Below are 26,750 nucleotides of genomic sequence, written 5' to 3'. Positions count from 1 at the left end.
AAGACCCAGGGAACAGGGTACACTGGGATACCTTGGGAAAGTTTTCTTGATTCTTTTAGGATCTAAAGGCGAAATAAAAATAAGTTGGCAAGTCTATAATGACAGTTGATTTTTATACATGCTCGAATAAGGGCTCGTCCAATTTAGAAAACTTTCAAAACATCACTCTCACCTATAAATTCCGAATTGTACTCGAGATCGTGTGATTTCCTATACAAACCACATCAACATCTAGAAATAAAATTTTTACTTACACTTTTTAATTTCAAAATTACATGTGCTCATTTACGACAAAAGTTTTTGTCATAAGTCTTCATAAGACTATACTTTACTTCTTATTAACATAACATTTACGTTTTTAAATTAAAGATAGGATTCAGTACCTAGTTTACACATTTAAACATTTAGAACCATTTGCCCCTTTTCAGTCCCGACCGGCTTCCGCCCTCTTATTTTGTTCTTCTTTTTTCTTCTAACTTTTTCTAAGCTCTTCATCTGTAAAAAACCATGATTCTCAGGATTAGTTAAGATAAAGATAAAGATTGAGATTTTTCAGAAGTGACAAATGGTTCACCAAATTGAAAACTTCTATGTGCTATGCACAGGAACTGAATTTATGGCTCTGGTAGAGTTTCGTTTTATTTTCTATTGTTTCACTCATTAAATCGACACTCGTTTTAGTTTCACGAGGCGAGGTCAGTAGAGCGAAATCCTCTAAACGTAAGAGATAAGTGGGCAAGCACAATCGTAATTAGAAAAAATGAAAAATAAAGAAAGCTAAAATGACTGACCTTTTGTGAGAGGAGAACCATACAGCTCCATCCTCATACATGGCCAAACGTGCCATTCCAGTGGACAAATACGGATGTACCTGGCTAAGATGACTTTCTGGAGTTCAATTGTCTTGATGGTGGTGTAGTCCACATTAGCATCAAATATCTAGCAAGAAAATAGACAAAAACACTGATGATCAATTGCTGATCACTGGCAATGGCAGAAGGCTTACTACATCACAGGCTTTCCCTTTTAAATTTAATATTGGGTTTAATTTAGTTGAAAAGAAAAGTGAAATAAAGTTTACTTTCTTTCTCCCTCTCCCTTTCTCTCTCTCTCTCTCTTTCTCTCTCTCTCTTTCTCTCTCTCTCTCTCTCTCTCTCTCTCTCTCTCTCTCTCTCTCTCTCTCTTCCGCAGGTACTTTTTAACTTAAAGTTAAGGATATCCATTCACTAATTCCCATAGCTCAAGAGATGCATTAATAATTTGAAACATTAAACCTTTGTTACACAAACCTGGTTTCCATTCTCTTCATAGGTTGTCCAAATTTTCCCATCCTGTGAGTGCTGTATTTTTAACTTTTTCACATAATCCTTGTAGCCTTTTGGGTTTCCTTGAGTAGCAACAGCTGTAACCCAATGTGGACTCTCTAGATCCACTTGCAACAAGCTACTATGCAATTTACCAGCACACCAACTGCTAGGATGGTTGAGTCTAACCCAGCTGGGATGTGTAACTTTTGTGTGCGATGAAGCTGTGATCTGTTTGTCCTTAATATCACCTGATTCCATTCCTAGGGCCTTGCTCTTTAAATTTGTGGGCACTGATAGGAAATGGAATAGTTTTTGTGTTTTCTAATCAATATTATAACATGAACGTACGCCGCTTACGACATTACGAGAAAAGAAAAAATACCATTCACAGCTTACCATTCACATTTTGGAACGTTACTTTAGCATCTTGCTGTTTCCATAACTCTGATTTGTTTTTCCTTTCCTTTTCCAGGAATGCTTGTTTCTCCTTTTCTTGTCTTTGCTTTTCCAGGAGTTCTTGTTTCTCCTTTTCTTGTCTTTCTTTTTCTAGGCGTGCTTGTTTCTCCTTTTCTTGTCTTTGCTTTTCCAGAAGTTCTTGTTTCTCCTTTTCTTTTCTTTCCTTTTCCAGGCGTGCTTGTTCCTCCTTTTCTTGTCTTTGCTTTTCCAGGAGTTCTTGTTTCTCCTTTTCTTGTCTTTGCTTTTCCAGGAGTTCTTGTTTCTCCTTTTCTTGTCTTTCCTTTTCCAGGAGTGCTTGTTTCTCCTTTTCTTGTCTTTCTTTTTCTAGGCGTGCTTGTTTCTCCTTTTCTTGTCTTTCCTTTTCCATGAGTGCTTGTTTCTCCTTTTCTTGTCTTTCCTTTTCCAGGCGTGCTTGTTTCTCCTTTTCTTGTCTTTGCTTTTCCAGGAGTGCTTGTTTCTCCTTTTCTTGTCTTTCTTTTTCTAGGCGTGCTTGTTTCTCCTTTTCTTGTCTTTCCTTTTCCAGGAGTTCTTGTTTCTCCTTTTCTTGTCTTTCCTTTTCTAGGCGTGCTTGTTTCTCCTTTTCTTGTCTTTGCTTTTCCAGGAATTCTTGTTTCTCCTTTTCTTGTCTTTCCTTTTCCAGAAGTGCTTGTTTCTCCTTTTCTTTTCTTACCTTTTCCAGGAGTTCTTGTTTCTCCTTTTCTTGTCTTTCCTTTTCCAGGCGTGCTTGTTTCTCCTTTTCTTGTCTTTCCTTTTCCAGGAGTTCTTGTTTCTCCTTTTCTTGTCTTTCCTTTTCCAGGAGTGCTTGTTTCTCCTTTTCTTGTCTTTCCTTTTCCAGGAGTGCTTGTTTCTCCTTTTCTTGTCTTTCCTTTTCCAGAAGTGCTTGTTTCTCCTTTTCTTGTCTTTCTTTTTCTAGGCGTGCTTGTTTCTCCTTTTCTTGTCTTTCCTTTTCCAGGAGTTCTTGTTTCTCCTTTTCTTGTCTTTCCTTTTCTAGGCGTGCTTGTTTCTCCTTTTCTTGTCTTTGCTTTTCCAGGAATTCTTGTTTCTCCTTTTCTTGTCTTTCCTTTTCCAGAAGTGCTTGTTTCTCCTTTTCTTTTCTTTCCTTTTCCAGGAGTTCTTGTTTCTCCTTTTCTTGTCTTTCCTTTTCCAGACGTGCTTGTTTCTCCTTTTCTTGTCTTTCTTTTTCTAGGCGTGCTTGTTTCTCCTTTTCTTGTCTTTGCTTTTCCAGAAGTTCTTGTTTCTCCTTTTCTTTTCTTTCCTTTTCCAGGCGTGCTTGTTCCTCCTTTTCTTTTCTTTCCTTTTCCAGGAGTGCTTGTTTCTCCTTTTCTTGTCTTTGCTTTTCCAGGAGTTCTTGTTTCTCCTTTTCTTTTCTTTCCTTTTCCAGGAGTGCTTGTTTCTCCTTTTCTTGTCTTTCTTTTTCTAGGCGTGCTTGTTTCTCCTTTTCTTGTCTTTCCTTTTCCATGAGTGCTTGTTTCTCCTTTTCTTGTCTTTGCTTTTCCAGGAGTACTTGTTTCTCCTTTTCTTTACTTTCCTTTTCCAGGAGTTCTTGTTTCTCCTTTTCTTGTATTTCTTTTTCCAGGCGTGCTTGTTTCTCCTTTTCTTGTCTTTGCTTTTCCAGGCGTGCTTGTTTCTCCTTTTCTTGTCTTTGCTTTTCCAGGAGTTCTTGTTTCTCCTTTTCTTGTCTTTCCTTTTCCAGGAGTACTTGTTTTTCCTTTTCTTGTCTTTCTTTTTCCAGGAGTTCTTGTTTCTCCTTTTCTTGTCTTTCCTTTTCCAGGAGTACTTGTTTTTCCTTTTCTTGTCTTTCCTTTTCCAGGAGTTCTTGTTTCTCCTTTTCTTGTCTTTCTTTTTCCAGGAATGCTTGTTTCTCCTTTTCTTGTCTTTCCTTTTCCAGGAGTGCTTGTTTCTCCTTTTCTTGTCTTTCCTTTTCCAACCATTCTCTTTCTATACCATCGAAATTGTCTGCCATCACTGTCCCTTCCTCCTGGACTTGAATCACTTCTTCCATTATCGGCTTTTCCAGGCGTGCTTGTTTCTCCTTTTCTTTTCTTTCCTTTTCCAGGAGTGCTTGTTTCTCCTTTTCTTGTCTTTCCTTTTCCAGGAGTTCTTGTTTCTCCTTTTCTTGTCTTTCCTTTTCCAGGAGTTCTTGTTTCTCCTTTTCTTGTCTTTCCTTTTCCAGGAGTTCTTGTTTCTCCTTTTCTTGTCTTTCCTTTTCCAGGAGTTCTTGTTTCTCCTTTTCTTGTCTTTGCTTTTCCAGGAGTGCTTGTTTCTCCTTTTCTTGTATTTCTTTTTCCAGGAGTGCTTGTTTCTCCTTTTCTTGTCTTTGCTTTTCCATGAGTTCTTGTTTCTCCTTTTCTTGTCTTTCCTTTTCCAACCATTCTCTTTCTATACCATCGAAATTGTCTGCCATCACTGTCCCTTCCTCCTGGACTTGAATCATTTCTTCCATTATCGGCTTTTCCTTTAGTTCCTTCGTCTGTATTTCTTGCCGGTCATTTCCATTGCCTCCGCTTTCTACTTCGGCCATTAGTGTAGGTTCCTGCGTAAAAAATAGAAATTCTTCCAATAGTTCGCTTTCCTTTTCTTCGTTTTGTGGTTTTTCCTTTTCCTTTTCTTTTTCTTTTCCAGCTCTTTCTTTTAGCTGTTGTCCTTCTTTTTCTTTCTTTTCCTTCTTAATATCTTTTTTTCTCTTCGACCTATCCTTTGCTTTCTTTTGTCGTTTTTCCGTTTCTTTTCCTTCCCCAGCTTTTTCTTGTAGTTGTTGCTTTTCTTTTTCTTTTATTTCTTTCTTGACGTCTTTTTTGCTTTTCGTCCCATTCTTTGCTTTCTTTGGTTGTTTCACCGTTTCTTTTTCTTCCCCAACTCTTTCTTCTACCTCTTGTGTCTCGTTGCCTTTTATTTCTTCCCTATCGTCTATTTGGCTCTTCTTCCCATCCACTTGCAAACCATCTGTTAAGAGTAATGTGGTTAGAGATTTAAAACGAAAAGTAAACACTTAGAAAAGGAATTTGATTTTAGTGAATGCAAGGAATTACTTCAACTATCAACTAAAAACCATCAACAGACGAACAAACGTGTTTTTGAGACATAATTTGTATGGGTTCACATGAGGGGGAGTGAGCTTGAAATCGTAGCTGACCAAATGTTAACAGATTTTTTCTGATAAATATCAAGGTTGTAACACACCTTTCCTGACAAGTTCGCGTTCTATCATTCCATCATCAGCATTTGTTGCAAGCCAACGAGAACATGGGAACTCTACGACATCTCCATTTTTAGTGTCTTCCACAGTTACCTGTAGCAAATGAGAATGTCTACCGTAATTTTTCGACAACTTGGGAAACAGTGCATGCCGCGATCTGCGTGGCCAAAAGGAAATTATACTTTCTTTGACAGTGTGATATCTCATTTCTATCGTTTTGGGGCAATCGAGAAATTGAATAATTTTTATAGGTTTCAAAAGGTATTTCAAATGTTTATTTTTTTCCACGTATACAAAATTACAAGTTTTGAATTAGACATTCAGTAAAAAAACAAAACATTGGAAAGGTAAAGAAATTACAACCCAAAAGGGTTAATTGGAAGATTCTGCACCACAGAGAATGAACTTCAATAAGGTTATCCGCCTCTTAGTTATTTGATCAACAAACTATCCGGAATGCATACCTTGTCGAGGTACCAGGCTGGCCCCCATCCCGTGTTATCATGGCCGATACGAATCTTGGTCAGCGTGCCCAGATATGGACAGTCAAACTTGTACGTGTCTGTCCTGTGAAAAATATCAAGAGAACATGATCACATTAGTGCTAATGCACCCAAGTAAATCAGTATAGAAATTCCAAATATAGTATATAATATAAACATTTGAGTAGAATAAGGACTTGACCTCTAACCACGTCTTTTTGAACACTTATGACAAAAGGCGCAACGCCCTCGCTACATTCCAAATTAATTTTGTATAGGAAGCAACAAAGTGCTGTCCTGGGGATTTAGATACCTCGGGACTTTTCTTGCTGTGTTTTAATCATACTAAGGTAATTTGCATCTTTGCTCTTTGTAAGAACATAGTATTTTAAAAATTAATTATGGCTTAGTCTAGTTCTTAGTCTAAACTTTTGTTTGGACTTAAACAGACCTGCCTTATGCTTGGGAGGATGACAACGCTTGGAATTCAATGCGTTCTTACGTACGTCATTATAAAGTGGCATTTTAAACAAAAAAAAGCGATTCCATTCGGTTACTTACATTCCATTTTCGAACGTTGTTGAGCCTTCGTTTTCAATCTTTTGTTGTGGAGATTCCCCATTAGTTCCATATAGAGTAAGGAAGACGTTAGCATCGGTGCCAGCTCCCCACTTATGTCCAGTAAAGATGTTGACTGTGTATGCAACAGCTGAGAAGGAAAGAAATGAGCAATTGAATAAGCAGTGTTTGTAAAGAAGACTGGAGAGAGGGAGAATGCATACTGGCGCTAAAAAAGGATCTAAAATTGCCATGATTGAAATAATTTTTCAATTAATTACAAAAGTTTCGAAACTTTGCAATAGAAATTTTAACTTTTTTTCCATTTCAATCCAATCTTTATTTCCAGAAAATCATTTCTCTGATTGAAAGTAACGCTTAAGAAGATCATTAAATATGGTTCTAAAAATAAAATATCTATTTGTATAAAACATGGTCACTTTTTTGTTTTAATTCTATTTTATTAGTATTTTTTAGGTTATAGATACCATGTTTTTTATCTGCAATAGAACAGCAACCTTAAAAGCTACCCTAGAATATTAAATGCGAATATAATTCAGAAGAGAATTTTATGCTCAATAATGGCAAGTAGTCTAAAATGAGAAACCTTGTGAACAAGCATATAGTATGACGCTGAAATGTAATTAGCCTAGCCTCGTCTCCAGACTACTCACTGTCAGCTCTCCCACATCCAAAATGGCGGACGCTCGAGAGCTCGAGAGCCAGGATTGCAGCTACATGCGTGATGTCATGCCGAACAGCGAAGAGTGTAGCCTGGGGACGAAGCCTTAAATAGCATTTTTAAGACTTTAATTTGTTGTTCAGTGTGATCTAATGTGAGGTATAGCAGTTAATTCATTACTTTCAAGGGACGGTTCATCTTCCTCGACGAACCCTTCTCTCATCAGGTCACGACATATCAGACCATCTTCACTAGTTGTAGATAACCATTTGCCACAGGCGAACTTGATTATTTCACCAGTAATGTCATCTTCTACTTCGATCTGTATGAAATTCATGATCATTAAACTAAACTCTTACGAAGTTTCCCAATCTCTAAATCGTACAAATTGCGGTCGTGATGAAGTATGTTTTGATGAACGTCAATCAAGGCGTTTCCATAACATTCCAAAGTCACGTGGCCTTGAAAACTTTGTATTTTCCGACAATTTTCTGGAAACACTGACACACGTTCAACAAAAGCCTGTTTAGTGTAAGTTACTTTCTGTAGTTTGCAACAACTAATTAAAGGGTTCGACTCATTGTTAAAGAAACACAATACAAAGTTTATCGCTCATCAAATGTCGTGATGCAGAATTTGAATAGACCACTTTCGAATTCCAAATTACCGCTGTGTTCCTTGATTACAGACTCATTTGCACAGGGTTAGCCTCGTATCAGTGTTTAAATATTCACAAATACCAACAGTAAAGTAAAGAATGCACAACTTCAACAATACAAACACTTTGAAACTCGACGGACCTTGACTGGAACACGTGAATATTCTGCACAAACTCGAGGCTAACCCTGTGCAAAGAAGTCTGTAATCAAGGAACACAGCGGTAATTTGGAATTCGAAACGGGTCTATTACCTTTCCGAAATTCAAAGGAATTCCAAGAATGATAATGTATTTGCGTATAAGACTGATTGTGGATTGACTTTTGTGACGAGAGATGACAAAGCTTTCTTGTCCCCTTGCCTCAAAGTTTTGGTCTCGTAACCTTTAGTGACACGAGATCTTCCCTTGATCGTCGCAAAAACGAAGTATTGCAAAAGCCTAATTTTCTTATAGGATGTCTTGTGTGCTCAGTCTAGATCAATGTTTTACTAAAGACGGAAACTATTCATACCTTATCCAGGAGCCATCCTGGGCCAAGTCCCGTATTATCGTGACCAACGCGAATCTTATACAGGGTCCCTAGGGGATTTTTAGTTTCGAGTTTACACGTATCTTTCCTGAGATAACAAAACAAAACGAACATTAGGACTAAGAAAATGGTTACAAAAGTTGACGGCGATTTCAGATTGAACGATTTGATGTTCTGATGTAAGAAATACTATCCATTATTACAAAAGAATCGACCTAACCCTTGTTGTTGATAGACACCCCAGAAAGGATTTGGAGCCAAGGGGCAGAACAAGTTAAACACAACCCACATTGAGTCGCTGCTCTGTGTTGTTGGTTGGGTGCATTTTGCAGGAGTTAGTTATTTACGATTGTTGCCCAATGTCTCCTTTGTGGTAGCACCTTTAAATTGGCATATGCCAAGCCATTTTCTTTTTATAAAGCTCTTAGATAACCTTAAATAAATCATTTCATTTGCCAGCATTTCATAATTGAATAAGTATATTTGCAACGACTATTGAATGCCTTAAAAACGTCGAGTACTTACATTCCACTTTCAAAAGTACTATGTCCTTTGTTCTTCAGCTTACACTTCCTGGAACGGCTGTTAGTTCCATATACGGTAATGTAGACATTAGCATCGGTACCAGCTCCCCACGCAGTTCCAGTATAGATATTGATAGTGTAAGGGTAGTCTAATAGAAAACAGATATAAAGCATTAATATTGTCGCTAATTGTTATTCAGCTATTAAAGGATGTACAAGATCTATAAGGTGGTAGAGGTTTTAAGTCTCTCAGAGATTTGAGGGCTTCTCTTCCTCCTCAAGATCTAACGCTAAATTGAAATTCGAACTGTGAGTTTGCCATGTCTTGACTTAGTGTTCAGCCCAGAGGTTGTTTCAGGGTTTGATCTGTGAGTTATAGCGATGTCCTGATGACTTAGTGATCAGCCCAGAGGTCGTTTCAGGGTTTGGTCTGTGAGTTTGCCATGTCCTGACTTAGTGTTCAGCCCAGAGGTTTTTTCATGGTTTGATCTGTGAGTTATAGCGATGTCCTGATGACTTAGTGATAAGCCCAGAGGTTGTTTCAGGATAAATGATTAAATGATTTTAGCTGGACCATGATAATTTGTATAGGAAATCGCACGATCTTGAGTACAATTTGGAAATTAATAGACACGAGTAATGTTTTGAAAGTTCTTGTAATTGCACGAGCCTTTAGGCGAGTACAATTAAAGAACTTTCAAAACATTACGAGTGTCTATTAATTCCAAATTGTACGAGAAGATCGCGCAATTTTTTGTTTATAGTTCACGCAACAAAATTTCAGTAAAAAATTCGAAGCGACGCCGTTCATCTTTGTCTATTTGGCGGCCGATTTCCAGTCCATCGTGCAACTGAAATGCATAAAAAAGATTAGTTCTTACGGCTTTAAATTTTATTTATGCTTTTTAAGTAGAAAATGTTAGAAAATAATTGTTTTGACATTGTTCTGGGCGTGTTGCCATAGCGACTTAATTCGGTACTCCTACGGAGTACAATTAACGCTATAATTGTACTCCTCTCGACCAATCAGAGTCGAGTAATTTTGTTGAGTGTACTATTAACGAGATAATGAAGGTGTTGGTATTAATCAGTTGGTACTAATCAGTTTTAACTAAAATTGGTAACGGGACTTTTTATTATATACTTACTCTCCCTCGTTTCTTTCTCCTTTACTTTAACAACAGACCAGAGCAGCTCACGTGATATGAGCCCGTCGTCTTCATCTGTGGCTAGCCAGCGTCTACAAGGAAATTCAAATACCTCACGAGACTTCACATCTTCCACTGTTACCTAGAAACATTATGAAGGCGGGCAATGTTAAAAACATTCAAAGATGTTACCGTAAGCATGCAAGGTAAGAGTAAAAAGTATTGATAAAAATCTTTGTAGAAATCATTTACATTTGCTTTTCTAAAGTTCAAACGAAGACGACTAATAAATTTGTTTTGTTGTGTTTTTGAAAAGATGGAAAAGCTTTTTGATTTCATCTCTAAGATTGAGTCAGTTCCACCATCCTGTTCACAACGAAGTTCTTTCCACTCGTCCTCGGAACTTCAGAAAGGCTAACTTCGAAGGTTGACATCTTAAAAAAACATATGAGAGAATTTCATAAGAGGGTGTGGATGGAGTTTAACAGTTCACTGGCAATTGGCCTAAAATTATTAGCTAACAGTAAACTGACAATTTCAATATTTTGGTTCATATTATGGTCAGCGCTTGTGAAATTAACTAGCAGTTAACCAGCAATTGTTATAAAAAAAATGACGATCGGGTACCCCCATCCACACCCCCTGATAATGTTTTATTACCTTATTCAGAAACCAAGATGGATTGAGCCCTGAGTTATCATGTGCAATGATAATCTTTTTAATCGGACCAAGGTAAGAACTGCTAACGATTTTAAAGCTGTCGGTCCTAAAAAAATAAAATGGAAAAGGGCTTTTTTAGGCACAATCTTTTACAATTTTAAAGCTTTTATAAGAAAGACGATTTTTCGTTTGATCACAAGTTGTTATCTAGACCTTTGAAAAACAAACAAGATATCATCACGAGAATGACACGTGGTCTAAATGGGAAGCAATTAACTTTCGAATGAACTCCATCCTCGCGTTAAAAACATTTTTGTATTTCTGTAAATATGTTCTTCTTACGAATCTCTTTCGAAGACGTTTCCAGAATTATTGAGGATACGTTGGCCAGAATCACCATTTTCTCCAAATATGGTCACAAGAACATTTGCATCGGTCCCAGCTCTCCATAAGTCACTAGTGTAGAGGTCAATCTTGTACGAGTAACCTAGAACCAAATTTAATAGAATAGATGGAAAATTTGGTTGCTAGTCTATCAGAAAATTTTAAAATTTATTTTATCACATCAGAAATGCAAGCTAATGGGTTCTACTGAACAAGCTGAATTGTTAAGCTATACTGAAATCTAGACTACTGAAGCAAACGGTTTATTGTCAATCTCGGCAACTGGATTGAATTAAGTGTAACCGGCGGCAAGGCGCTCAGCTATGAATCAGATTGCAAGTGGTTTTGACAAAAGAATTTATTGAAAAATTCACACAACTTTACATCGAAGAGAATTCCTTGTCTTGATATGTGAAAATATCCGTAGACAACGCAACGTCTTCAAGAACTTTTACTACACTGATTTAAGCTTAGTTTGGGCCTACTTTTATGGGAAAACCTGCATTCTTAAGACCTTACACATCCTACGCAATGTTGCACGCCCTAGGCGCAAACAGGATGTCCCAAATACGAACTTACGTAAACAAGCGCCAAACCTAGGCATGACTCACTGTAATGTAATTACGTACGGAAATTATTTCTTGCTTACGCATTTTCCACGCAAACAGTTAACTAAAGAATTACATTCCTATGTGTACACGAGGCATTCCTAATTAAAAATATAGATTTATGACTAAATAATTACTGTCCAAAATAGTGTCTTTTGACTCTGTCACACTTGCCCCTCCTTTTTGTTTGCTTCGTCCTCGAGCAAATTCAGGAACAATGATACGCAGGTGGACTCGTCAGTACTGAAGTGCGGATCTTGGAAGATTATAGAGGTTGCTGTGTTGGCCTGCCGTTGTCCTTGTGGAACGTCGGAGTACAGGTGCAGCCAGTTCTTCCTCAGACGCATCATCACTATCATCATCATCATCAGGTTCAGCTGGTTCTGTCATTGGTTGAAAGGCGATTGTCATTCCTCCAATGTCATCTTCTTCATCTGATGATTCTGGCGATGCAGTACATGTTTGTCTAGACCTGTCAGCTTGCCTGTGTCGTCCTTGTATCTCCAGCATTGGTCTTGGACACACTTGCATTTCTCCTTGACTAACAACTTTATCTCCTCCATGTCCATCAGCTCTTTCAACGACATATGTATTGTTGTCTCTTCGTTCGACGATTTTGTACACTTGGTTGTCCCATTTATCTTGAATCTTGTTTCTTCCTCTGACTTTACGGTTGCGAAGGAGTACTCGCTCTCCAACTTGTAGTGGTTCGGCCAGTGCTCTGCCCTTCTGGTCATGGATCTTCTTTCTGACGGTAGCAGCTTCCTTCAAGTTTTGTGTCACAGTGGTATAAGCTTCTCGTAGACGAGTCTGGTGCTTGGTAATCCATTGCTGGTTGTCTACTGTCACTTGTCTGTCATCATCAGGAAGTAGAATGTCCAAAGATAGCTTTGCATCTCTACCAAACATCAGGTAGAAGGGGGAGTATCTAGTCGTTGCATGTGGCGTAGCATTATAGGCGTAACATAACTCTTTCAGGTGTTCAGGCCACCTTCTTTTCTTTTCTGCTGGTAGAGTTCTTAGAAGCTCATGTAGTGTACGGTTGAATCTTTCGCACTGCCCATTTCCTTGAGGATGATAGGGGGTTGTCCTTGACTTCTTAATTCCATACACTGCACACAACTCCTTGACTAGTTCTGCCTCAAATGACTTGCCTTGGTCAGAGTGTATTCTTTGGGGGATTCCATACACAAGGAACCATTCTTTAATCAGGGTCTTGACTACGGTTGTAGCTTTCTGATCACGGGTAGGTACAGCAATTGTAAACTTTGTGAACACATCTGTTAACACGAGGACATTTTCTCTTCCATCTGTTGCAGGCTCAAGCAAGGTAAAATCCATCGCTAGCACTTCCAATGGCCTAGTAGCTAGTAGGCTGCCCATCGGCGTCTTGACTGGAAGGTAGGATCCTTTTGCAATGACACATCTTTCACAATTTGAGATCCATTGCTTCACATCTCCTTGCATACCGGGCCACCAACATCTTTTCCTCAAGAGCTGTTCTGTCCTGTCTTGTCCTTGATGTCCACATTGATCGTGCGCACCCTTCAGTACTTGTGATTTCATTGATGTGGGGAGTAGCAGTAACCGAAGCTCACTTCCCTGTCCGACTCCTGTACGGCGGTAGAGAACTCCATGGCTTTCCTCAATCCTGTTCCAGTGACTAAGCAACTTCCTTGTATCCCTTGTCTCTTGTTGGCTTTGCCTTTTACTTGGCCGACGTCCAAGGTTTCGGTAGTGGAGGAGACGACTGATACATGGGTCCTCCTGCTGTAGTCGTTGGATCTCTGTGAGAGGTGTGGTTGGGAATGAGGTTGCTTGCTCCTCCAGCGCACTTGTCTCTGTGTTGCTTATGAACGCTGCTGATACCATCAAATGTTGACGTACCTCTTCTGGTAGGTCTGTAGTATTGGTAGAATAGGCTAGTGTACTTCTTACTTCAACTGTGGTTGGTTCTTCATCTCGGTTGATGCGACTTAGAGCATCTGCATTCTGGTTGTGACGTCCAGGGCGGTACTTGATGGTGAAGTTGAAGTTTGCTAACTCTGCAGCCCACCTCTGCTCCACAGCTTTCAGCTTACTCTTTGACTGTAGGTATGTCAGCGGGTTGTTGTCTGTGTAGACGACAAACTTCGATCCCAGCAGGTACTCCCTGAACTTCTCACATACAGCCCACTTCAAGGCTAGTAGTTCCAGCTTCCTCGATGAGTAGTTCTCCATGTTTCGCTCTCCACCTCTCAGGCCTCGGCTGGCATACGCGATCACTTTGACTCTTCCGTCCTGTTCTTGGGACAGCACGGCTCCCAATCCTTCGTTGGACGCATCCGTCTCTAGGATGAAGGGCTTGGTGTAGTCCGGGTAGGCCAGCACTGGTGCTGAGGTTAGTAGATTCTTTAACTTGTTGAAGCTCTTTTGGCACTCTTCTGTCCACAGTACGCCAATCTGCTTCCGGGTGGTCTTGTTACTTCCTCCGCTCCCGAGCTCAGCAACTAACTTGTGCAGCGGGCCTGCCATTTGAGCGAACTTGGGGACAAATCTTCTGTAGTATGACGCGAAACCAAGGAATGATCGCACATCGCGCACTGTCTGGGGGACTGGCCACTCGTTAACTGTCTTTGTCTTTTCAGGGTCTGTCTCGACACCGTCAGCAGAGACCACGTGCCCCAGGTAGGACACCCGATCTCTGAAGAGTTGACACTTGGTTGGTTCAACCTTTAATCCATGATGCTTCAGCTTACTGAATACCGTTTCCAACCGCTCAAGATGTTCTTCAATGGTGGATGAGAAAACTATGATGTCGTCCAGGTAGACCATCAGGGTGCGAAGTATGTCCTCTCGGAAGACTCCTTGCATCAACCTTTGGAAGGTCGCTGGGGCATTCTGTAGTCCAAACGGCATCCGAGTGTACTGAAACAAACCCATGGGCGTTGTGAACGCAGTCTTGTGCTGATCATCAGGATGGACTTCAACTTGATTGTAGGCTGATGCCAGATCTATGGTGGAAAAGTACTTTGCGCCACGCAGTGCCTCCAGTGATTCCTCTATCCTTGGTAGGGGGTACTGATCACGCTTGGTTTTCTGGTTCAGCTTCCGGTAGTCGACGCACATCCTCAAGGCTCCAGACTTCTTTCGTACAAGCACTATTGGGGAGGCATAGTTACTCTCACTTGGACATATCACTCCTTTTTCTAGCAAGTCTTGTAGATGCTGTTGCACCTCCTGGTATTGGTTTGGAGGAATCCTTCTGTAACGCTCTGTGACAGGCACATCATCGTCTGTGTAGATGCGATGATATGTTGTCTTTGTACAGCCAAGGTCCTCCTTACATGAAGCGAACACCTCTTCATTTCTTTCGAACATCTGGAGAGCTTTCTCCCTCTGAAGTTCCGTCCCGGGGAAATGTTCCAGGGTAATCCCGTGAGGGGGTGTCTGTATCCTTTGCCATCGTACTTTGCCCACAGCTTCCCGTTGGGGTGGCATCTGAGGGTCAGCACTAAGGTTACAGCACACTGTCACCATGTTATTCCCGTGTAGGAACTCCAACTGCTCTCCTCTCTTGACCATCTCTCCCTCTCGCACAATTCCAATCCGCGTCCTCGGCTTTAGCCATATGTCCTTTGCCGTCTGGTTGGCAACTCTGACATAGTAACACGTCTTGGTAGTATCCACGAGAGTACTGGCCACGGTGAGGTTTCCTTCTACTGGTACACCAAGGGGTTCGATCACAGCATCAGTGCCCCATGATGGGCCTGTGACCAAGATATCAGATTCTGTGAAAGCAGGGACCCAGACTTTGTCTGAGCCGGCTACTTTCACGAACCCAGTTTTACGTTTACTCTTCTTCTCTTCATCTTGCAGGATCTGTTGGTATTGGGGCACCTGCCCAAGAACGTTGGTTCCCAGTAGGCCAGGTACCCTCCTCTGCATTACTGTAGTGGCTGCTGTGTCCTTCGTGATGAAGATGCCGCACCCAGGGACCACCACTCCTCCGATCTCTACTGTAGCGACGATATATCCAATGTAAGGGATGTCCAAACCGTTAGCTCCTCGCAGCTGCAGTAATCTTGTTTCAGGGTGTAGGTCTCCTAGGGTTGGCTGTAGCTTTTCCCTGTAGAACGACTCGGTGATGAGGGTAACCATGGAGCCCGTATCCACTAAGCTTTTCACAGGTACTCCGCCAATCCTCGCCACCACTGTGGGACTTGTCCCGACAAACTTTTCGTTCTGAAAAAGAGAATTAGAGCCACTACAGTTCTTCTCCACGGCGTGGCTCACTGCCGTGGAGAGCTGGAGTTTGACTCCTTCTGTGGTGCTGCTGGTGCCTTGTCTTTCAGGGGCTTTGGGCAGTTCGGCCGAAGATGTCCAAGCTCGTGGCAGTTGTAACATCTCCTCGGACCACGTGGGGGACTTCGTGGTGGTGATGGGCTTGCTAACTTCATGGTAAGTTGGGTTAGCAGCTTCTGCTGCTCATCCAGCAATTTTTGTTGCTGCATGAGCCTCTCCACCAGGGCCTTCTGTCCTGCTGTAAGCTCTTGGATGGCATTTACTTGGTTGCTCTCCACCAACACCTCCTTGGCCGCTGCATGGCGATGTGCTCCTCTATCTGTGTCTTCCGAGCTACGATAGGCCTCTTGCCTCACCTCGTTGAAGGTCTTCTCGGGATGTTCTCTGATATAGCGCTTGAGATCCCTGCGCAACAGGTTGTCACGCAAGTTCTCAACGAATGTGTCTCTGAGGTTCTGGTCCTTGTTTTCCAGGGCTCCTACGTGTACTCTGGTTATGTGCTCCGCCATTGACATCAGGGCATGGGCAAAGTCCTGGATGGGCTACCTGTCACCTTGTTTTCTGGCGAAAAACCTCTGGAGAAGCTGGGTCTTGGTGAGCTTCTCCCCGAAGACGTCTCTTAGAATCCTGAAGAAGCCATCCGGGTCTGTCCAGTCATCCACAGGCCTTAGTCGAACTTCATCTCGAGCCGCACCTTCTAAGCTATGGTACAGGAAATCCACCGCCTCTTGACCAGTTAACTTCTGGGCAGCCACAGACCTCTGGGCATCCGCTATCCAGTCTTCAAGCACTTTGTCGTCTCTGCCACCAGCATACTTCCTCAGCTTCTTCTCCCTTGGCACTGTCACTTTTACCACTGGTGCAGGAACAGGTTGGGCAGGGGGTCCTCCTTCAGCCTGCATGCCATCCAGCTGTGCCTTGAGTGCAGCCAATTGCTCTGTGAGTGCAGCCACAGCTTCTTCTGCCATGATTTCAGTCTCGTTCCCGTTGGTAAATAATCAGTAACTACTAATGTCAACTTTCTTGCAATCCCACTTCTGACACCAAAAATGTAACCGGCGGCAAGGCGCTCAGCTATGAATCAGATTGCAAGTGGTTTTGACAAAAGAATTTATTGAAAAATTCACACAACTTTACATCGAAGAGAATTCCTTGTCTTGATATGTGAAAATATCCGTAGACAACGCAACGTCTTCAAGAACTTTTACTACACTGATTTAAGCTTAGTTTGGGCCTACTTTTATGGGAAAACCTGCATTCTTAAGACCTTACACATCCTACGCAATGTTGCACGCCCTAGGCGCAAACAGGATGTCCCAAATACGAACTTACGTAAACAAGCGCCAAACCTAGGCATGACTCACTGTAATGTAATTACGTACGGAAATTATTTCTTGCTTACGCATTTTCCACGCAAACAGTTAACTAAAGAATTACATTCCTATGTGTACACGAGGCATTCCTAATTAAAAATATAGATTTATGACTAAATAATTACTGTCCAAAATAGTGTCTTTTGACTCTGTCACATAAGTTAGACCGAAGGTCCTCTTCCACCAATCCAATTTAAACAAAAATGATTCACTTTAGTTCGAATGCATCATAAGATGAAATTTCAGCACCGAATGGAGTGTTAGTGAATCGAGTGCATCGGAAATGTAGAGGTGATTCATTAATCTGTCATTAATTCCAATGTAGAAAAATAACTTTACTTACCATCAGCGCTGACCTCGCTCGACTCGCCCTCGATGACCAACTCTGTCTCTTGAGGTGAAACCTCTGCCATCGCTTAGGATAGAATTGATAAAAAAATAGAAGAAAACGTATGGTTTTCACTGTAAAGATATTGAATACCAAACTGACAAATCTATAGGTGGATGAAATTTTCAATTAGTAACAGTCTATGGAAACACCACTAGACATTAGTTGCAAAAGAGAAAATAGGGAAATGAAGAGAAAAACTTGTTTTTATACCTGTTAAATATTGCAATGAGGATTGAATCAGACCTGTTTTTTTTTTCTTTCTCTTTTCAAATGATCCTTATTTTGGCCTAGAAGTGTTTAAGTTTAGTACTCGGGTCGCGGATCGTCAAACATTTGAGACAGCTTGTTTCGCATTACGCTGCTTCTTATTTGCCAAATGTTTACCAACATTTTTAAAGGTGACATTTACAGGTCCGTCAAACTTTATTAATTCATATCAGAATTTGTGATTTAAGGGATTGACGATTAAAAACTCGTGACTTCTACTGGAGCACGATTGTCATTCTTATTGATTCTTCCAATTCATGATCAATAGAATTGGTTTCTCAATGAAGGCAAAGGTAACTCTTTATTAACTACAAGCATTATGCTGTCCACACACAGAAAGCAATGACGTATCGTTGTACACAAACAGGTTTTGTTTGTCGAGTTTATTTGCTCAGTTTTCGTACACGCTCACGCTCAATTAATTTGGTGAACTAATTAACAAATTAGTTGCTGATAAAAAGATTGACATAAAGCTTATTCCAGTCATAGTTAACTATGTTCCAGTAAAATTTTGAAAAATTTCCGTAAATGGCTTTGATAAAATTTCCAAGACAGTTAAGTCTTCAAAATAGCCGCATAAAATTTGTTTAAAATCGATCATATTTCATTTGTTGTCTGTATGTCTTTTACTGGTATCAACAGGATGCTTGGTGGATATACAAATAAGCTAGGTCAGTTTTAATGTCAAAGACTTTTATATTCTTTCAGCAATGCAAAAAGCTCATTACTCGCAATTTAACTTAAAACATTTCTATTCATTTTTTTTTTTCTGTTCCGGTATTAAAAATCGTGCGTTCTGATTGGCTGTTTGAGCGGGCTGCATTTTCTCAGTTTCTGCGCGCGGTACGGTACCGACGTCTTCCGCACGCGCACATGGGATAACGGATTGCTAAACATGAAGTGGAAAAGTAAAAGGGGGGGGGGGGGGGGGGGATTAAAAAATTATTAGAGAGTTTTAGATTTGCGTTCACGGCAAACCATTAAAAAAATTGACCATTGAAAAAATATTTTAAATATCTTAAAAAGAATCGCAAAAAAAGTCCAAGTAGTAGAAAAAAACAAAAGAATATTTGTCTTTGGTGAGAAGGTTTGTAAAAGTTATTATTATATGACCGTGAATCTTAGAGCCTGGACACTAGCAAATCGAGCAATCTGATTGGATAGATCGCATCGCGGACTGGTCTAGATTCTCCGGTATTAATCTTACGGCGAAAACATTTTGTCCTTTTCAATGAAAAGTGGTCATATAATAAAACTCTTATCAACCGAGCTTGGTCGGTCTGTACGGGATAATCTTGACCTCGGTCGGGTACAGACCTCGGTCAAGATTATCCCGTACAGACCTCCCGCTCGGTGAATAAGATCTAAAAGTAAAATACAGGAAAACTATGAAAACGTGGTCACTTTTGCCGCTTGCAGGGAGAAAAAAAGTCAATCTAAAACTCTCTATTTACCGTCCTACAGTCGGTCAAGACAGGGAAGAGTTGTGCCCTCGGACTTGAAAAACGGAAATGAACTTGCACTTCCATTGCGAGCCAGCTAGTACCACCAGCACCATACGGTTGTTATTCAATTAAATTACTTATTACGGTAATTACTTGTTACGGGAGACTGATTTGTCTAATGAAAATGCCATAATTAATAAAGTTGGCGACCTTCAATTCCCCGTGGTAGACGGTCTTCACCTTGTTTTAAGTCATTTTTACAGGCCAGGTTTTTACTTGAGATTTACAATGCTAGCACTATAAGAGACTATAGGAAGTATAATAAGCTTTGTTCGAGTTTTAACGGTTTGATTTGTGTTATAAAAATCAAAAAAGGAAAACGGAAAAAAGGAGCGAAAGCGTGAGTAGGTATAATGTTTAGGTCACCCATCCAAGTGTTAACCCTCCGCAGACAAGCTTGACTCGTATCTTGAACGACAACGGTTTATCCACTTGACCACGGTTCCAGGTGAATCAGCATAACAATAGCCGTGAAAACAATGCACCGAATAGACTAGACTTTTTAATAATATGTTTTCAACCGATTCCGTGCGTGGCAGAGATGCAAGGGATTAGCCGATATGGTCTGGGGGCCGGCTGGTCTCTCCCCTGATGCTTCGGCTAGAACATTTTCTTGCGTAATTCGTACACCCAAGGATTTAATCGCCGTCAGGTCCGAAGTCCATACGCCGCCTCAGCTCTGCGGATGTCTCGGGGGTATGGCACAGTGAAATCGCGTTTTTTGAAATTTTTTTGGTGGGTTCGAATTCCATCTTATCCACATAAGATTTTTCTTTTCTTTTTCTTTTTTCTTTTTAATCGTTTTTTTATTTTTTTTTATTTTTTTAAATTATTATTATTAGATTCAAATCTTCAACAATAAGGCAATCTTTTTATTAGCGAAAAAAGATATATTCCTAGTCGGTCGGTTGCTTATAAGCCTGTATAAGTTCGATCAGACCAATAAGCAATATCGAAACGTAGTGCTATGCTTTCCTAAGGGACCGTTATCCCTTATGTTACATCATAGTCAATAAGATATTGGAAATATAAACCTATATATCTTTAAAAAAAACCATTATCAAAATGACGGAAATTTTTTCCCAATCAACTATTCATATCTAAAGAATCAACTCCTGAAAATTTTGTTTGAAGGTTTATAGGCACTAAATAGTTAAAAGAGCTAAAAGCTCAGACTTGTTTTTCCGAGGTTTTGAGTTTCGAAAGCTGATATGTAGCTTAGGTCACAAAACGTGCTTGAAGTTCTCTTCCGCTTGGTAACCTGTGGTAGTTATTGTGCGACACTTATCTGAACCATCTCGCAATTAATCAATCTTTTTCAGTGTGTGAGCACATCAGATAATCATTAATCGGTTAATAAAAGATTAATAAAGTGTTGAATATTTTAAATATGTGAGCTGTCCTTGAGGGAATGTATTATTCACAAAAGGAAGGCGTTCCGAATTTACCTTACTGCGACCCATTAATTAATCGTTAATTGATATATATTAATTAATCATGAAGTAATCTTAATTTCTTTAATAAATAGAGGAATGAATTAATCATAACTAAGTGTATAAGCAACTTAGCCCGATCCAGCGAGTCTATACCATCATTGAAAAGACATAAAAGAATAAAGATATAAGTACTGATTTCAAACGCTAGAATATAACATTCCGTTACTCTGATTTAGTTCTACTTTAATGGCAAATAAAAATGGTTTCTGATACCATTTAGCAGCAGTAGACTTTAATAAAGGCGAACTGTGTATGCAGAACAGGATTGACAAGGTGAGCGACAACACGAGAAGCTGAAGTCAAAGCAGGTCAAACTGCGTTCCAAAATGTTGAACGCACTAAGTTGGCTGGCTCATTTCGAGATTAGAAATTGAGGTGTGAGTTTTATAGTATTTCAATAATCAACCTTCAATATTGCCAAGACTGAAATAGCGACTCCAGAATGGGAGAAAACATGAAGGCATGAGAGACCGCACATTTAGCAACTGAGTCTGTATGTTGTTTGTTTGACCGCATGCATAAAAATACATACTGAGCCATTATAAATTCCCATTAGGACTATCAATTGGTAAAAAAAAAAATTCAGAACAGGACGAATGCCCACTTTTAGACTCGTTTTCAGTCTCACCGTTCATAAGAAAAATGTAGCAAAACTCTGGTGAATTATAAGTTTAGTACTTGGAAGAGACGCTTGACAAGTTTTGACTGCAAATCAAACGAAACTGGACTAGCACTGTATACTCCATCCGGTGAATAAACCCGAGCAACTGTTTTTTTATTAATTGTAGATCATTTAAACAACATTCAAGAAAAACACGGAACTGACAGATTCATACTCACTGCGCCTAGTTGGGTGATTTCGAGCTCAGCTTTTGATGAAAATTTGGCCCTCTTTATTTAACCTTCGTGAAGGTCCAAGCCCATGGACTGCTAAAGTAGATAAGTTATTGCTTTGGTGACGAAAATTAAGGGGGGAGGAGAGGGGTAGTACTTGAGTCGCGTGGGGATCAGGGGACGCAATGTTGAGCATCCCCAAACCTTGGGTATTGCTTGATTTAACTTGAAATACTATGTTATAGAACCAGTTGATAATACTATAAACTGAAGACTTGATAGCTTTAAAATATCATATATAGATTATTTATACAAATGATTTTTCCCGTCCTAGGGTAGGGTGGGGAGTTATGTGTGGGCGACTTTGGTGTCAAAGTGATATGCCTTCAGGACTAGACGAGTCATTATAAAATACCTTGTGTGCTGAGCGTGACACTAGCTGATTGAATTGAATGTATTATTAGAATGTGCTAGACAATAGCACTTGTGAAAGCACTTACCAGGAATGATCGAAGTGTTTGTCTATATGTTTAGGGATGAAAACAAAGTGATTGAACTTTCATAATATTGTCTTAACATTTTGCATGTTGAATCATTCCTGTAAGTAAAAAAAGGCAAGCAAACAAAAAATCAGCACACACACACACACACACACACCAAACGCACACACACACACACACACACACACACACACACACACACACACACACACACACACAGACACAGACACACACTCACACACATACACACGCACACCAAACACACACACACACGCACACCAAACACACACACCAAACACACACACACACACAAACACACTCTCACACACACACACACACTCACACACACACACACACACACACACAAAACACACACACAAAACACACACACAAAACACACACACAAAAAAAACACACAAAAAAAACACAAAAATAAAAAACCCAGAAATAATCAAAAACAAACAAACAAAAACTTTGGAACGTTAATCACATGTTGTTTCGTGCGTTCATTTTCTGATGTCGCACACGACTCAAGGTTTTAGTGTTTTGGAGCACGCGATTATTCAATTTATCTGCTTGCATTAGTAAAATCAAAGAATATAGATTTGATTGAAAATCCCTTGAATACATGATAACTAGAGCTCTCTAGCTAATTATTAATATAAATGTCCTTAAATATCGTAAAGCATTTTACAATTCTAAAATTCGTACAACATAGTGAAAGTGAAGTGAAAATACTAAAGCGGGAAAGCTAGGAGCTGTGCAAAAATCAAATGCAACGAACGAACTACACTAAACTAGTGCCACAGGATAGCTACCCGAAGGCGTGGACACAAGGCGCAACATTGCGCGCAATATTGCAGGCTGAAGTAGGACATTGCGTGAAACAAATTGCGTCGTGTGACATGGCTGGCAGCATTGATTGCTTTCAAAACTGCGCGCAATTTTGCACCGTACAGGCAATGAAGTAACATTCCACCAGCATCAACATAACAGCTTTTAAATGGCAGTTCAAAAACTGTACTCTAAATATTTTAGGCACTTTATCTACTAGTTGTTTTATCTTATCTCTGCAAGTAAATTCAATAACCTCTTCTACATGTGGTCTCACACAGAAACCGCTGTACCTTTTTTAAACCTTTTTTTTAATTAAAGACTATTTCATGACTTATTAGAAGCATGCTCTTATTTTGCAGCATTTTCCTTAGTTTTGCTAGCGTGGTGTTTTTTGAGATCTTCGATCCATTTGGCTGGGTTGGCTGCCAAGAATGTACTCTTGACTTGTGAAGGAACCGAGCCTTTGACCTGGCAGAGCAGGGTGATCTGGGAACCACCGCTACTGATTGGACGAATCACTAGACCAGAAACCAGGTAGTCAAGCCTAGGAAATGGCAAGAACGAAAAAATATTACAAGGGGATTAAAGGAGGCCAGACAGGCAGACAGAAAGGAAAGAATGAAGGAAATAAAGAAAGAAAATAAAAAATAAAAGAAAATAAAAAACCTGCATATTTTCGACGAGGACTAAATCATAAGCAGGTATTTGAAAAAAGGTTGGGTAAGATTTTGCTGCATGTTGCATACCAAGAATGAAATGTATTATACGTATACTCATATGTTAATAATGTCATCACAGAAGAATTAATTGTACCAGATAAACGTGCAGACGAAGTTTGAAATGTGGCCTTTCCGTAGCCACTATGAGGAAAGCGAGGCAGTTGCTTTGGTAAAATGTCACAAATGCCCCTCAAAACTCTGGATATCGCATTTCCGAGGGTTTGAATTTCAAACTTGGCCGGGGGTCCTTGCCCCCGAACTCCCCTCGTTGCTTTCGCCTTCGCTGCTCGTTACGGCCCTGTCGGTTAACTTAGGCCCTGGCTAAACGAGGAAACATGTTTACCGCGCGCATGTTTCCTCGATGTTTCCTGCGTGCAACGAATTTTGCTTCCAAGACGCAAAATATGTTTTTGCTGTGCGGCAGAAACATTTCATGTTTCCAAGACGCATGAAAACATTGTTTCCCGATGTTTCCTGACAGTTTTGCCACCTTAGGAAACATTTAGGGAAACATGTTTCCTCGTCAGTTAGCCAGGGCCTTAAGAGAAGGTCATGCATTTATCAGTTTATTGTCTGTAAATGTAAAGCGGAATTCTTGCGATTTCTTACTTAAGTTCTTTGGTTTTATTATCGTCAATTTTTGGATGTGTTGTGTTTTTCCAGGCGGACGCGTAGTACTGTTCTTCTTGTCTGTCTTTAACGGCCAAGAAAAGTTCTTTCTTTTTGACAGGACTGCAGGAAAAATGTGATTAAGAACTAAATTAGATAATAGACCGCTCCATCCCCCGCCCCAAATTTTGGTTATGCATTTCCTATTGCAAAGTATGTCTTGTAAACACTTTTTCAAATAAAAGATTTCCTCACCAATAGACGAGTCTTGATGTATCAATTGTTTCTAATACTGTAACTTTATCGAACGTCTTGTCCCAGTCTTGCCTGGTGTCCCAGTCACTAATTATTTCAACAGCTGAAAAAAGGGTTACGAGATAGCTGTATCACACAAGGGAAAATTTCAAGCCTGTTAGCCATATGTGCGTAGTCTTTTTTTGCTATAGACCTCTTTACATCTGGCGTTATGTTTTCCATCTTCAGACCACGTGTCATTCCCTAGAGTATCACTTTTTTGTTTAACGGTGGAGAAGACACACGAACATGGATAAAGCCACAACAAATCTTATTTCCAGAGAATGACATTTCTTCTGTGATAGGAAAACATACCCAAGATAAAGAGGTCTATTCGAGGACAAGTTGAACACAATGGTCCAAAATAGGCACCCGATTTTATTGATTTTGGCGGAGTGTATATGCATTAATGTTTGTTCTTTTTCATTCGTTTTATAAAAAGAACGAAAGAAGAAGAAGAAAGACAAAGAAAAGAAGGTTAGAGCTTTTACTATGCTATTTTTCAATTTCTGATATTTCATAGTTTTTTCTTTCTATTGTGTAAAGAAACCAGTTGAAATTCTGTATTCTGATTTTTTTCCTATATACTAATACATTGTTTAGCAACCGTGCAAACAGACAGTACATTCATTTCTGATAAGATCAATGTTTTGACTGATTATCACTAATAGTTATGGCTTACCGTTTTCATATGGAATATCATTTAGTGTGAGAATCGCCTGTCAAATGAAAAAATACATGCTGATATGAATTAATGATAATAATAAGAAATTAATATTAATAAGTAATAATAATTGATATCAATTATCATTATTATCTAATATGAATCATATTGATTAATTTTAATTAATATTAATTGACTTTAATTATTTTTGTTAATAACTACGAAAAATGAAATTGAAACTTCCGAAAGCGTCTTTAATATCCAACTCCTTCTATTTTTGTTACCTTGCTGACGGGCGGACAACCCTCTCGGGCTTTTCGTTTCCATATTTGAAAATCACGTGATGTCTTTTCTTTCTTCCAACCTTGAGTACCTTCTTTCTCCCATTCCATCAACATATCGATGTCTTGATCTCGTACAGCAGTTATAGGCGAATAGAGCTTGATAGAAGTACTAGCGACAGGATTTAAGATTTCTTCTTCCTTTGGTTCATGCCTTTTCTCTTTCTTTTCTGTTTCTTTGGGTTTATCGGGAGTCTTAACAGTAGATTTTACGGGTTTGCGACGTGGATAACAAAGCGGTAGTTTCTTTTTACCGCGCTTTTTCTTGACGTCTTGTTCACCTTTCTTCGCTCCCTCGCCTACTCCCGTCGCTTCCTCGACTTCAGTAACAGCTTTTTCTTTCTTCCCATCTTCTTTTTCCTCTTCGTTCTTCTCGTTTGTCTCACTAGTAATCCCTGTTTCATTAGGAGCTGCCTCCAAGGTAGAGGTAGGAGACGACAAGCACGCTTCTTCTGTTACTGGATGAAGGATTTCTTCTGCCCCTGCTTTGGTTTATCGCTTTCATTTTTTACCTCCGTTTCTTTGAGTCCATCTGAAGTAAAGAAAAAAGAATTCCTAGTTATCTTCATGCCTCTACGTGCACTGATTACCTTGATTCGGACCATATTATTTCGGGAAAGCTCTTGGCAATAGTTTGTCTCTTTACCTTGGGCGTAATGATGTCTTGAGAATAAGATTAAACATTAGCCGTATCCAATCATATGCGTCTTCTCATGCACAAACATCAAACAAAGAAATGATCCTCAAGGGAATGACAAGTGGTCACTACATTACGTCCAATGGTTTATAAGATTCCATCATTAGCTTGATCAGGAAATAATTCTTCCTTACAAGAGGAACTTACCTACGATTTCTAATTCTCCCTTAGTTGGTTCTTCATGTCTTTCCTTTGCCAAGAAGGCTCTTTTCATTTCCTCCAGTTTTTTTCTCTCTTTTTTTACGTTCTTCTATGAAAATAGAAAATAAATATCTTTATTATATAATTACCGATGAAATATCTATTTTTCTCTATTTCGAAAAATTGATATCTTCACACGTGAAAATAACATGTTATTTTCACGTGTGAAAATAACACCATTGCGATGGCTATTCAAAAATACGCGGAAAGAATCGCCTGAAAAAGCCAAAACATACTGTCATTGATAATTATATAATAAACAGAATATTACATGGGCGCTTGAAGATACGAAATTTATCTTCTCGTGTTGAAAATCTCTCACTCGTTCGCTGCGCTCACTTGTGAGAGATCTTTTCACACTCGAAGATAAATTTCGTATCTCCGCGCGCCCATGTAATATCCTCTATTTATTTAGGTGTCTAGTCGTTCTAGCGCTTTCGCACTAATTGGGGACACTTTTCGCTCACACGCACTACCACTACATTCAATGTTCTATGGACACAATGCTCAACTCAAATGTGATTTTAACGGAGGGGGAGGAAAAAC

The 26,750-nt window shown here is 39.7% G+C and overlaps 2 protein-coding genes and 1 long non-coding RNA gene across 3 annotated transcripts; 1 reads left to right on the top strand and 2 right to left on the bottom strand.

Moving 5' to 3' along the window:
• Positions 1-232: 232 nt before the first annotated feature.
• LOC116296752 (uncharacterized) lies at positions 233-21,614 on the bottom strand. Its single transcript, XM_089040037.1, has 15 exons — positions 21,349-21,614; positions 17,193-17,264; positions 10,543-10,687; positions 10,201-10,306; positions 9,541-9,682; positions 8,394-8,541; positions 7,851-7,956; positions 6,862-7,003; positions 6,003-6,150; positions 5,424-5,526; positions 4,944-5,052; positions 1,704-4,706; positions 1,290-1,597; positions 792-939; positions 233-495 (listed from the first exon to the last, which is right to left on the bottom strand). The coding sequence occupies exons 2-15, from the start codon at positions 17,260-17,262 to the stop codon at positions 473-475; spliced, it is 4,701 nt and encodes a 1,566-aa protein (XP_088896163.1). The 5' UTR covers positions 17,263-17,264; positions 21,349-21,614; the 3' UTR covers positions 233-472.
• LOC148905273 (uncharacterized) lies at positions 5,699-23,156 on the top strand. Its single transcript, XR_016121717.1, has 4 exons — positions 5,699-5,791; positions 9,577-9,746; positions 10,210-10,272; positions 23,039-23,156. It is a non-coding gene; the product is annotated as an uncharacterized LOC148905273 (long non-coding RNA).
• LOC148905272 (uncharacterized) lies at positions 22,316-26,255 on the bottom strand. Its single transcript, XM_089040040.1, has 6 exons — positions 26,151-26,255; positions 25,250-25,838; positions 24,984-25,020; positions 24,263-24,365; positions 24,008-24,130; positions 22,316-23,223 (listed from the first exon to the last, which is right to left on the bottom strand). Exons 2-6 carry the CDS (start codon positions 25,361-25,363, stop codon positions 23,028-23,030), a joined length of 573 nt encoding a protein of 190 aa, XP_088896166.1. The 5' UTR covers positions 25,364-25,838; positions 26,151-26,255; the 3' UTR covers positions 22,316-23,027.
• Positions 26,256-26,750: the final 495 nt, after the last annotated feature.

This window comes from Actinia tenebrosa, unplaced genomic scaffold, assembly GCF_029948245.1.
Source record: "Actinia tenebrosa isolate PJP-AT-01 unplaced genomic scaffold, QUT_ActTen_1.0 PGA_scaffold7__59_contigs__length_16204524, whole genome shotgun sequence".
NCBI classification, from domain to species: Eukaryota; Metazoa; Cnidaria; class Anthozoa; order Actiniaria; family Actiniidae; genus Actinia; species Actinia tenebrosa.
Note: the sequence above shows the minus strand (reverse complement) of the source record. Positions and strands in the feature narration are given on the sequence as shown.

Bases quoted from the DNA above. Each gene is read 5' to 3' on its own strand.
- LOC148905272 (XM_089040040.1), bottom strand. From the start codon at position 25,363: ATGTTGATGGAATGGGAGAAAGAAGGTACTCAAGGTTGGAAGAAAGAA. The intron at 25,021-25,249 runs GTAACAAAAATA...TTCATTTGACAG, and splicing joins GTTGTCCGCCCGTCAGCAAG to GCGATTCTCACACTAAATGA. The intron at 24,366-24,983 runs GTAAGCCATAAC...CCCTTTTTTCAG, and splicing joins TGATATTCCATATGAAAACG to CTGTTGAAATAATTAGTGAC.
- LOC116296752 (XM_089040037.1), bottom strand. From the start codon at position 17,262: ATGGCAGAGGTTTCACCTCAAGAGACAGAGTTGGTCATCGAGGGCGAG. The intron at 10,307-10,542 runs GTAAGAAGAACA...TTATTTTTTTAG, and splicing joins AACGTCTTCGAAAGAGATTC to GACCGACAGCTTTAAAATCG. The intron at 7,004-7,850 runs GTATGAATAGTT...AATTTCATACAG, and splicing joins CAGGATGGCTCCTGGATAAG to ATCGAAGTAGAAGATGACAT.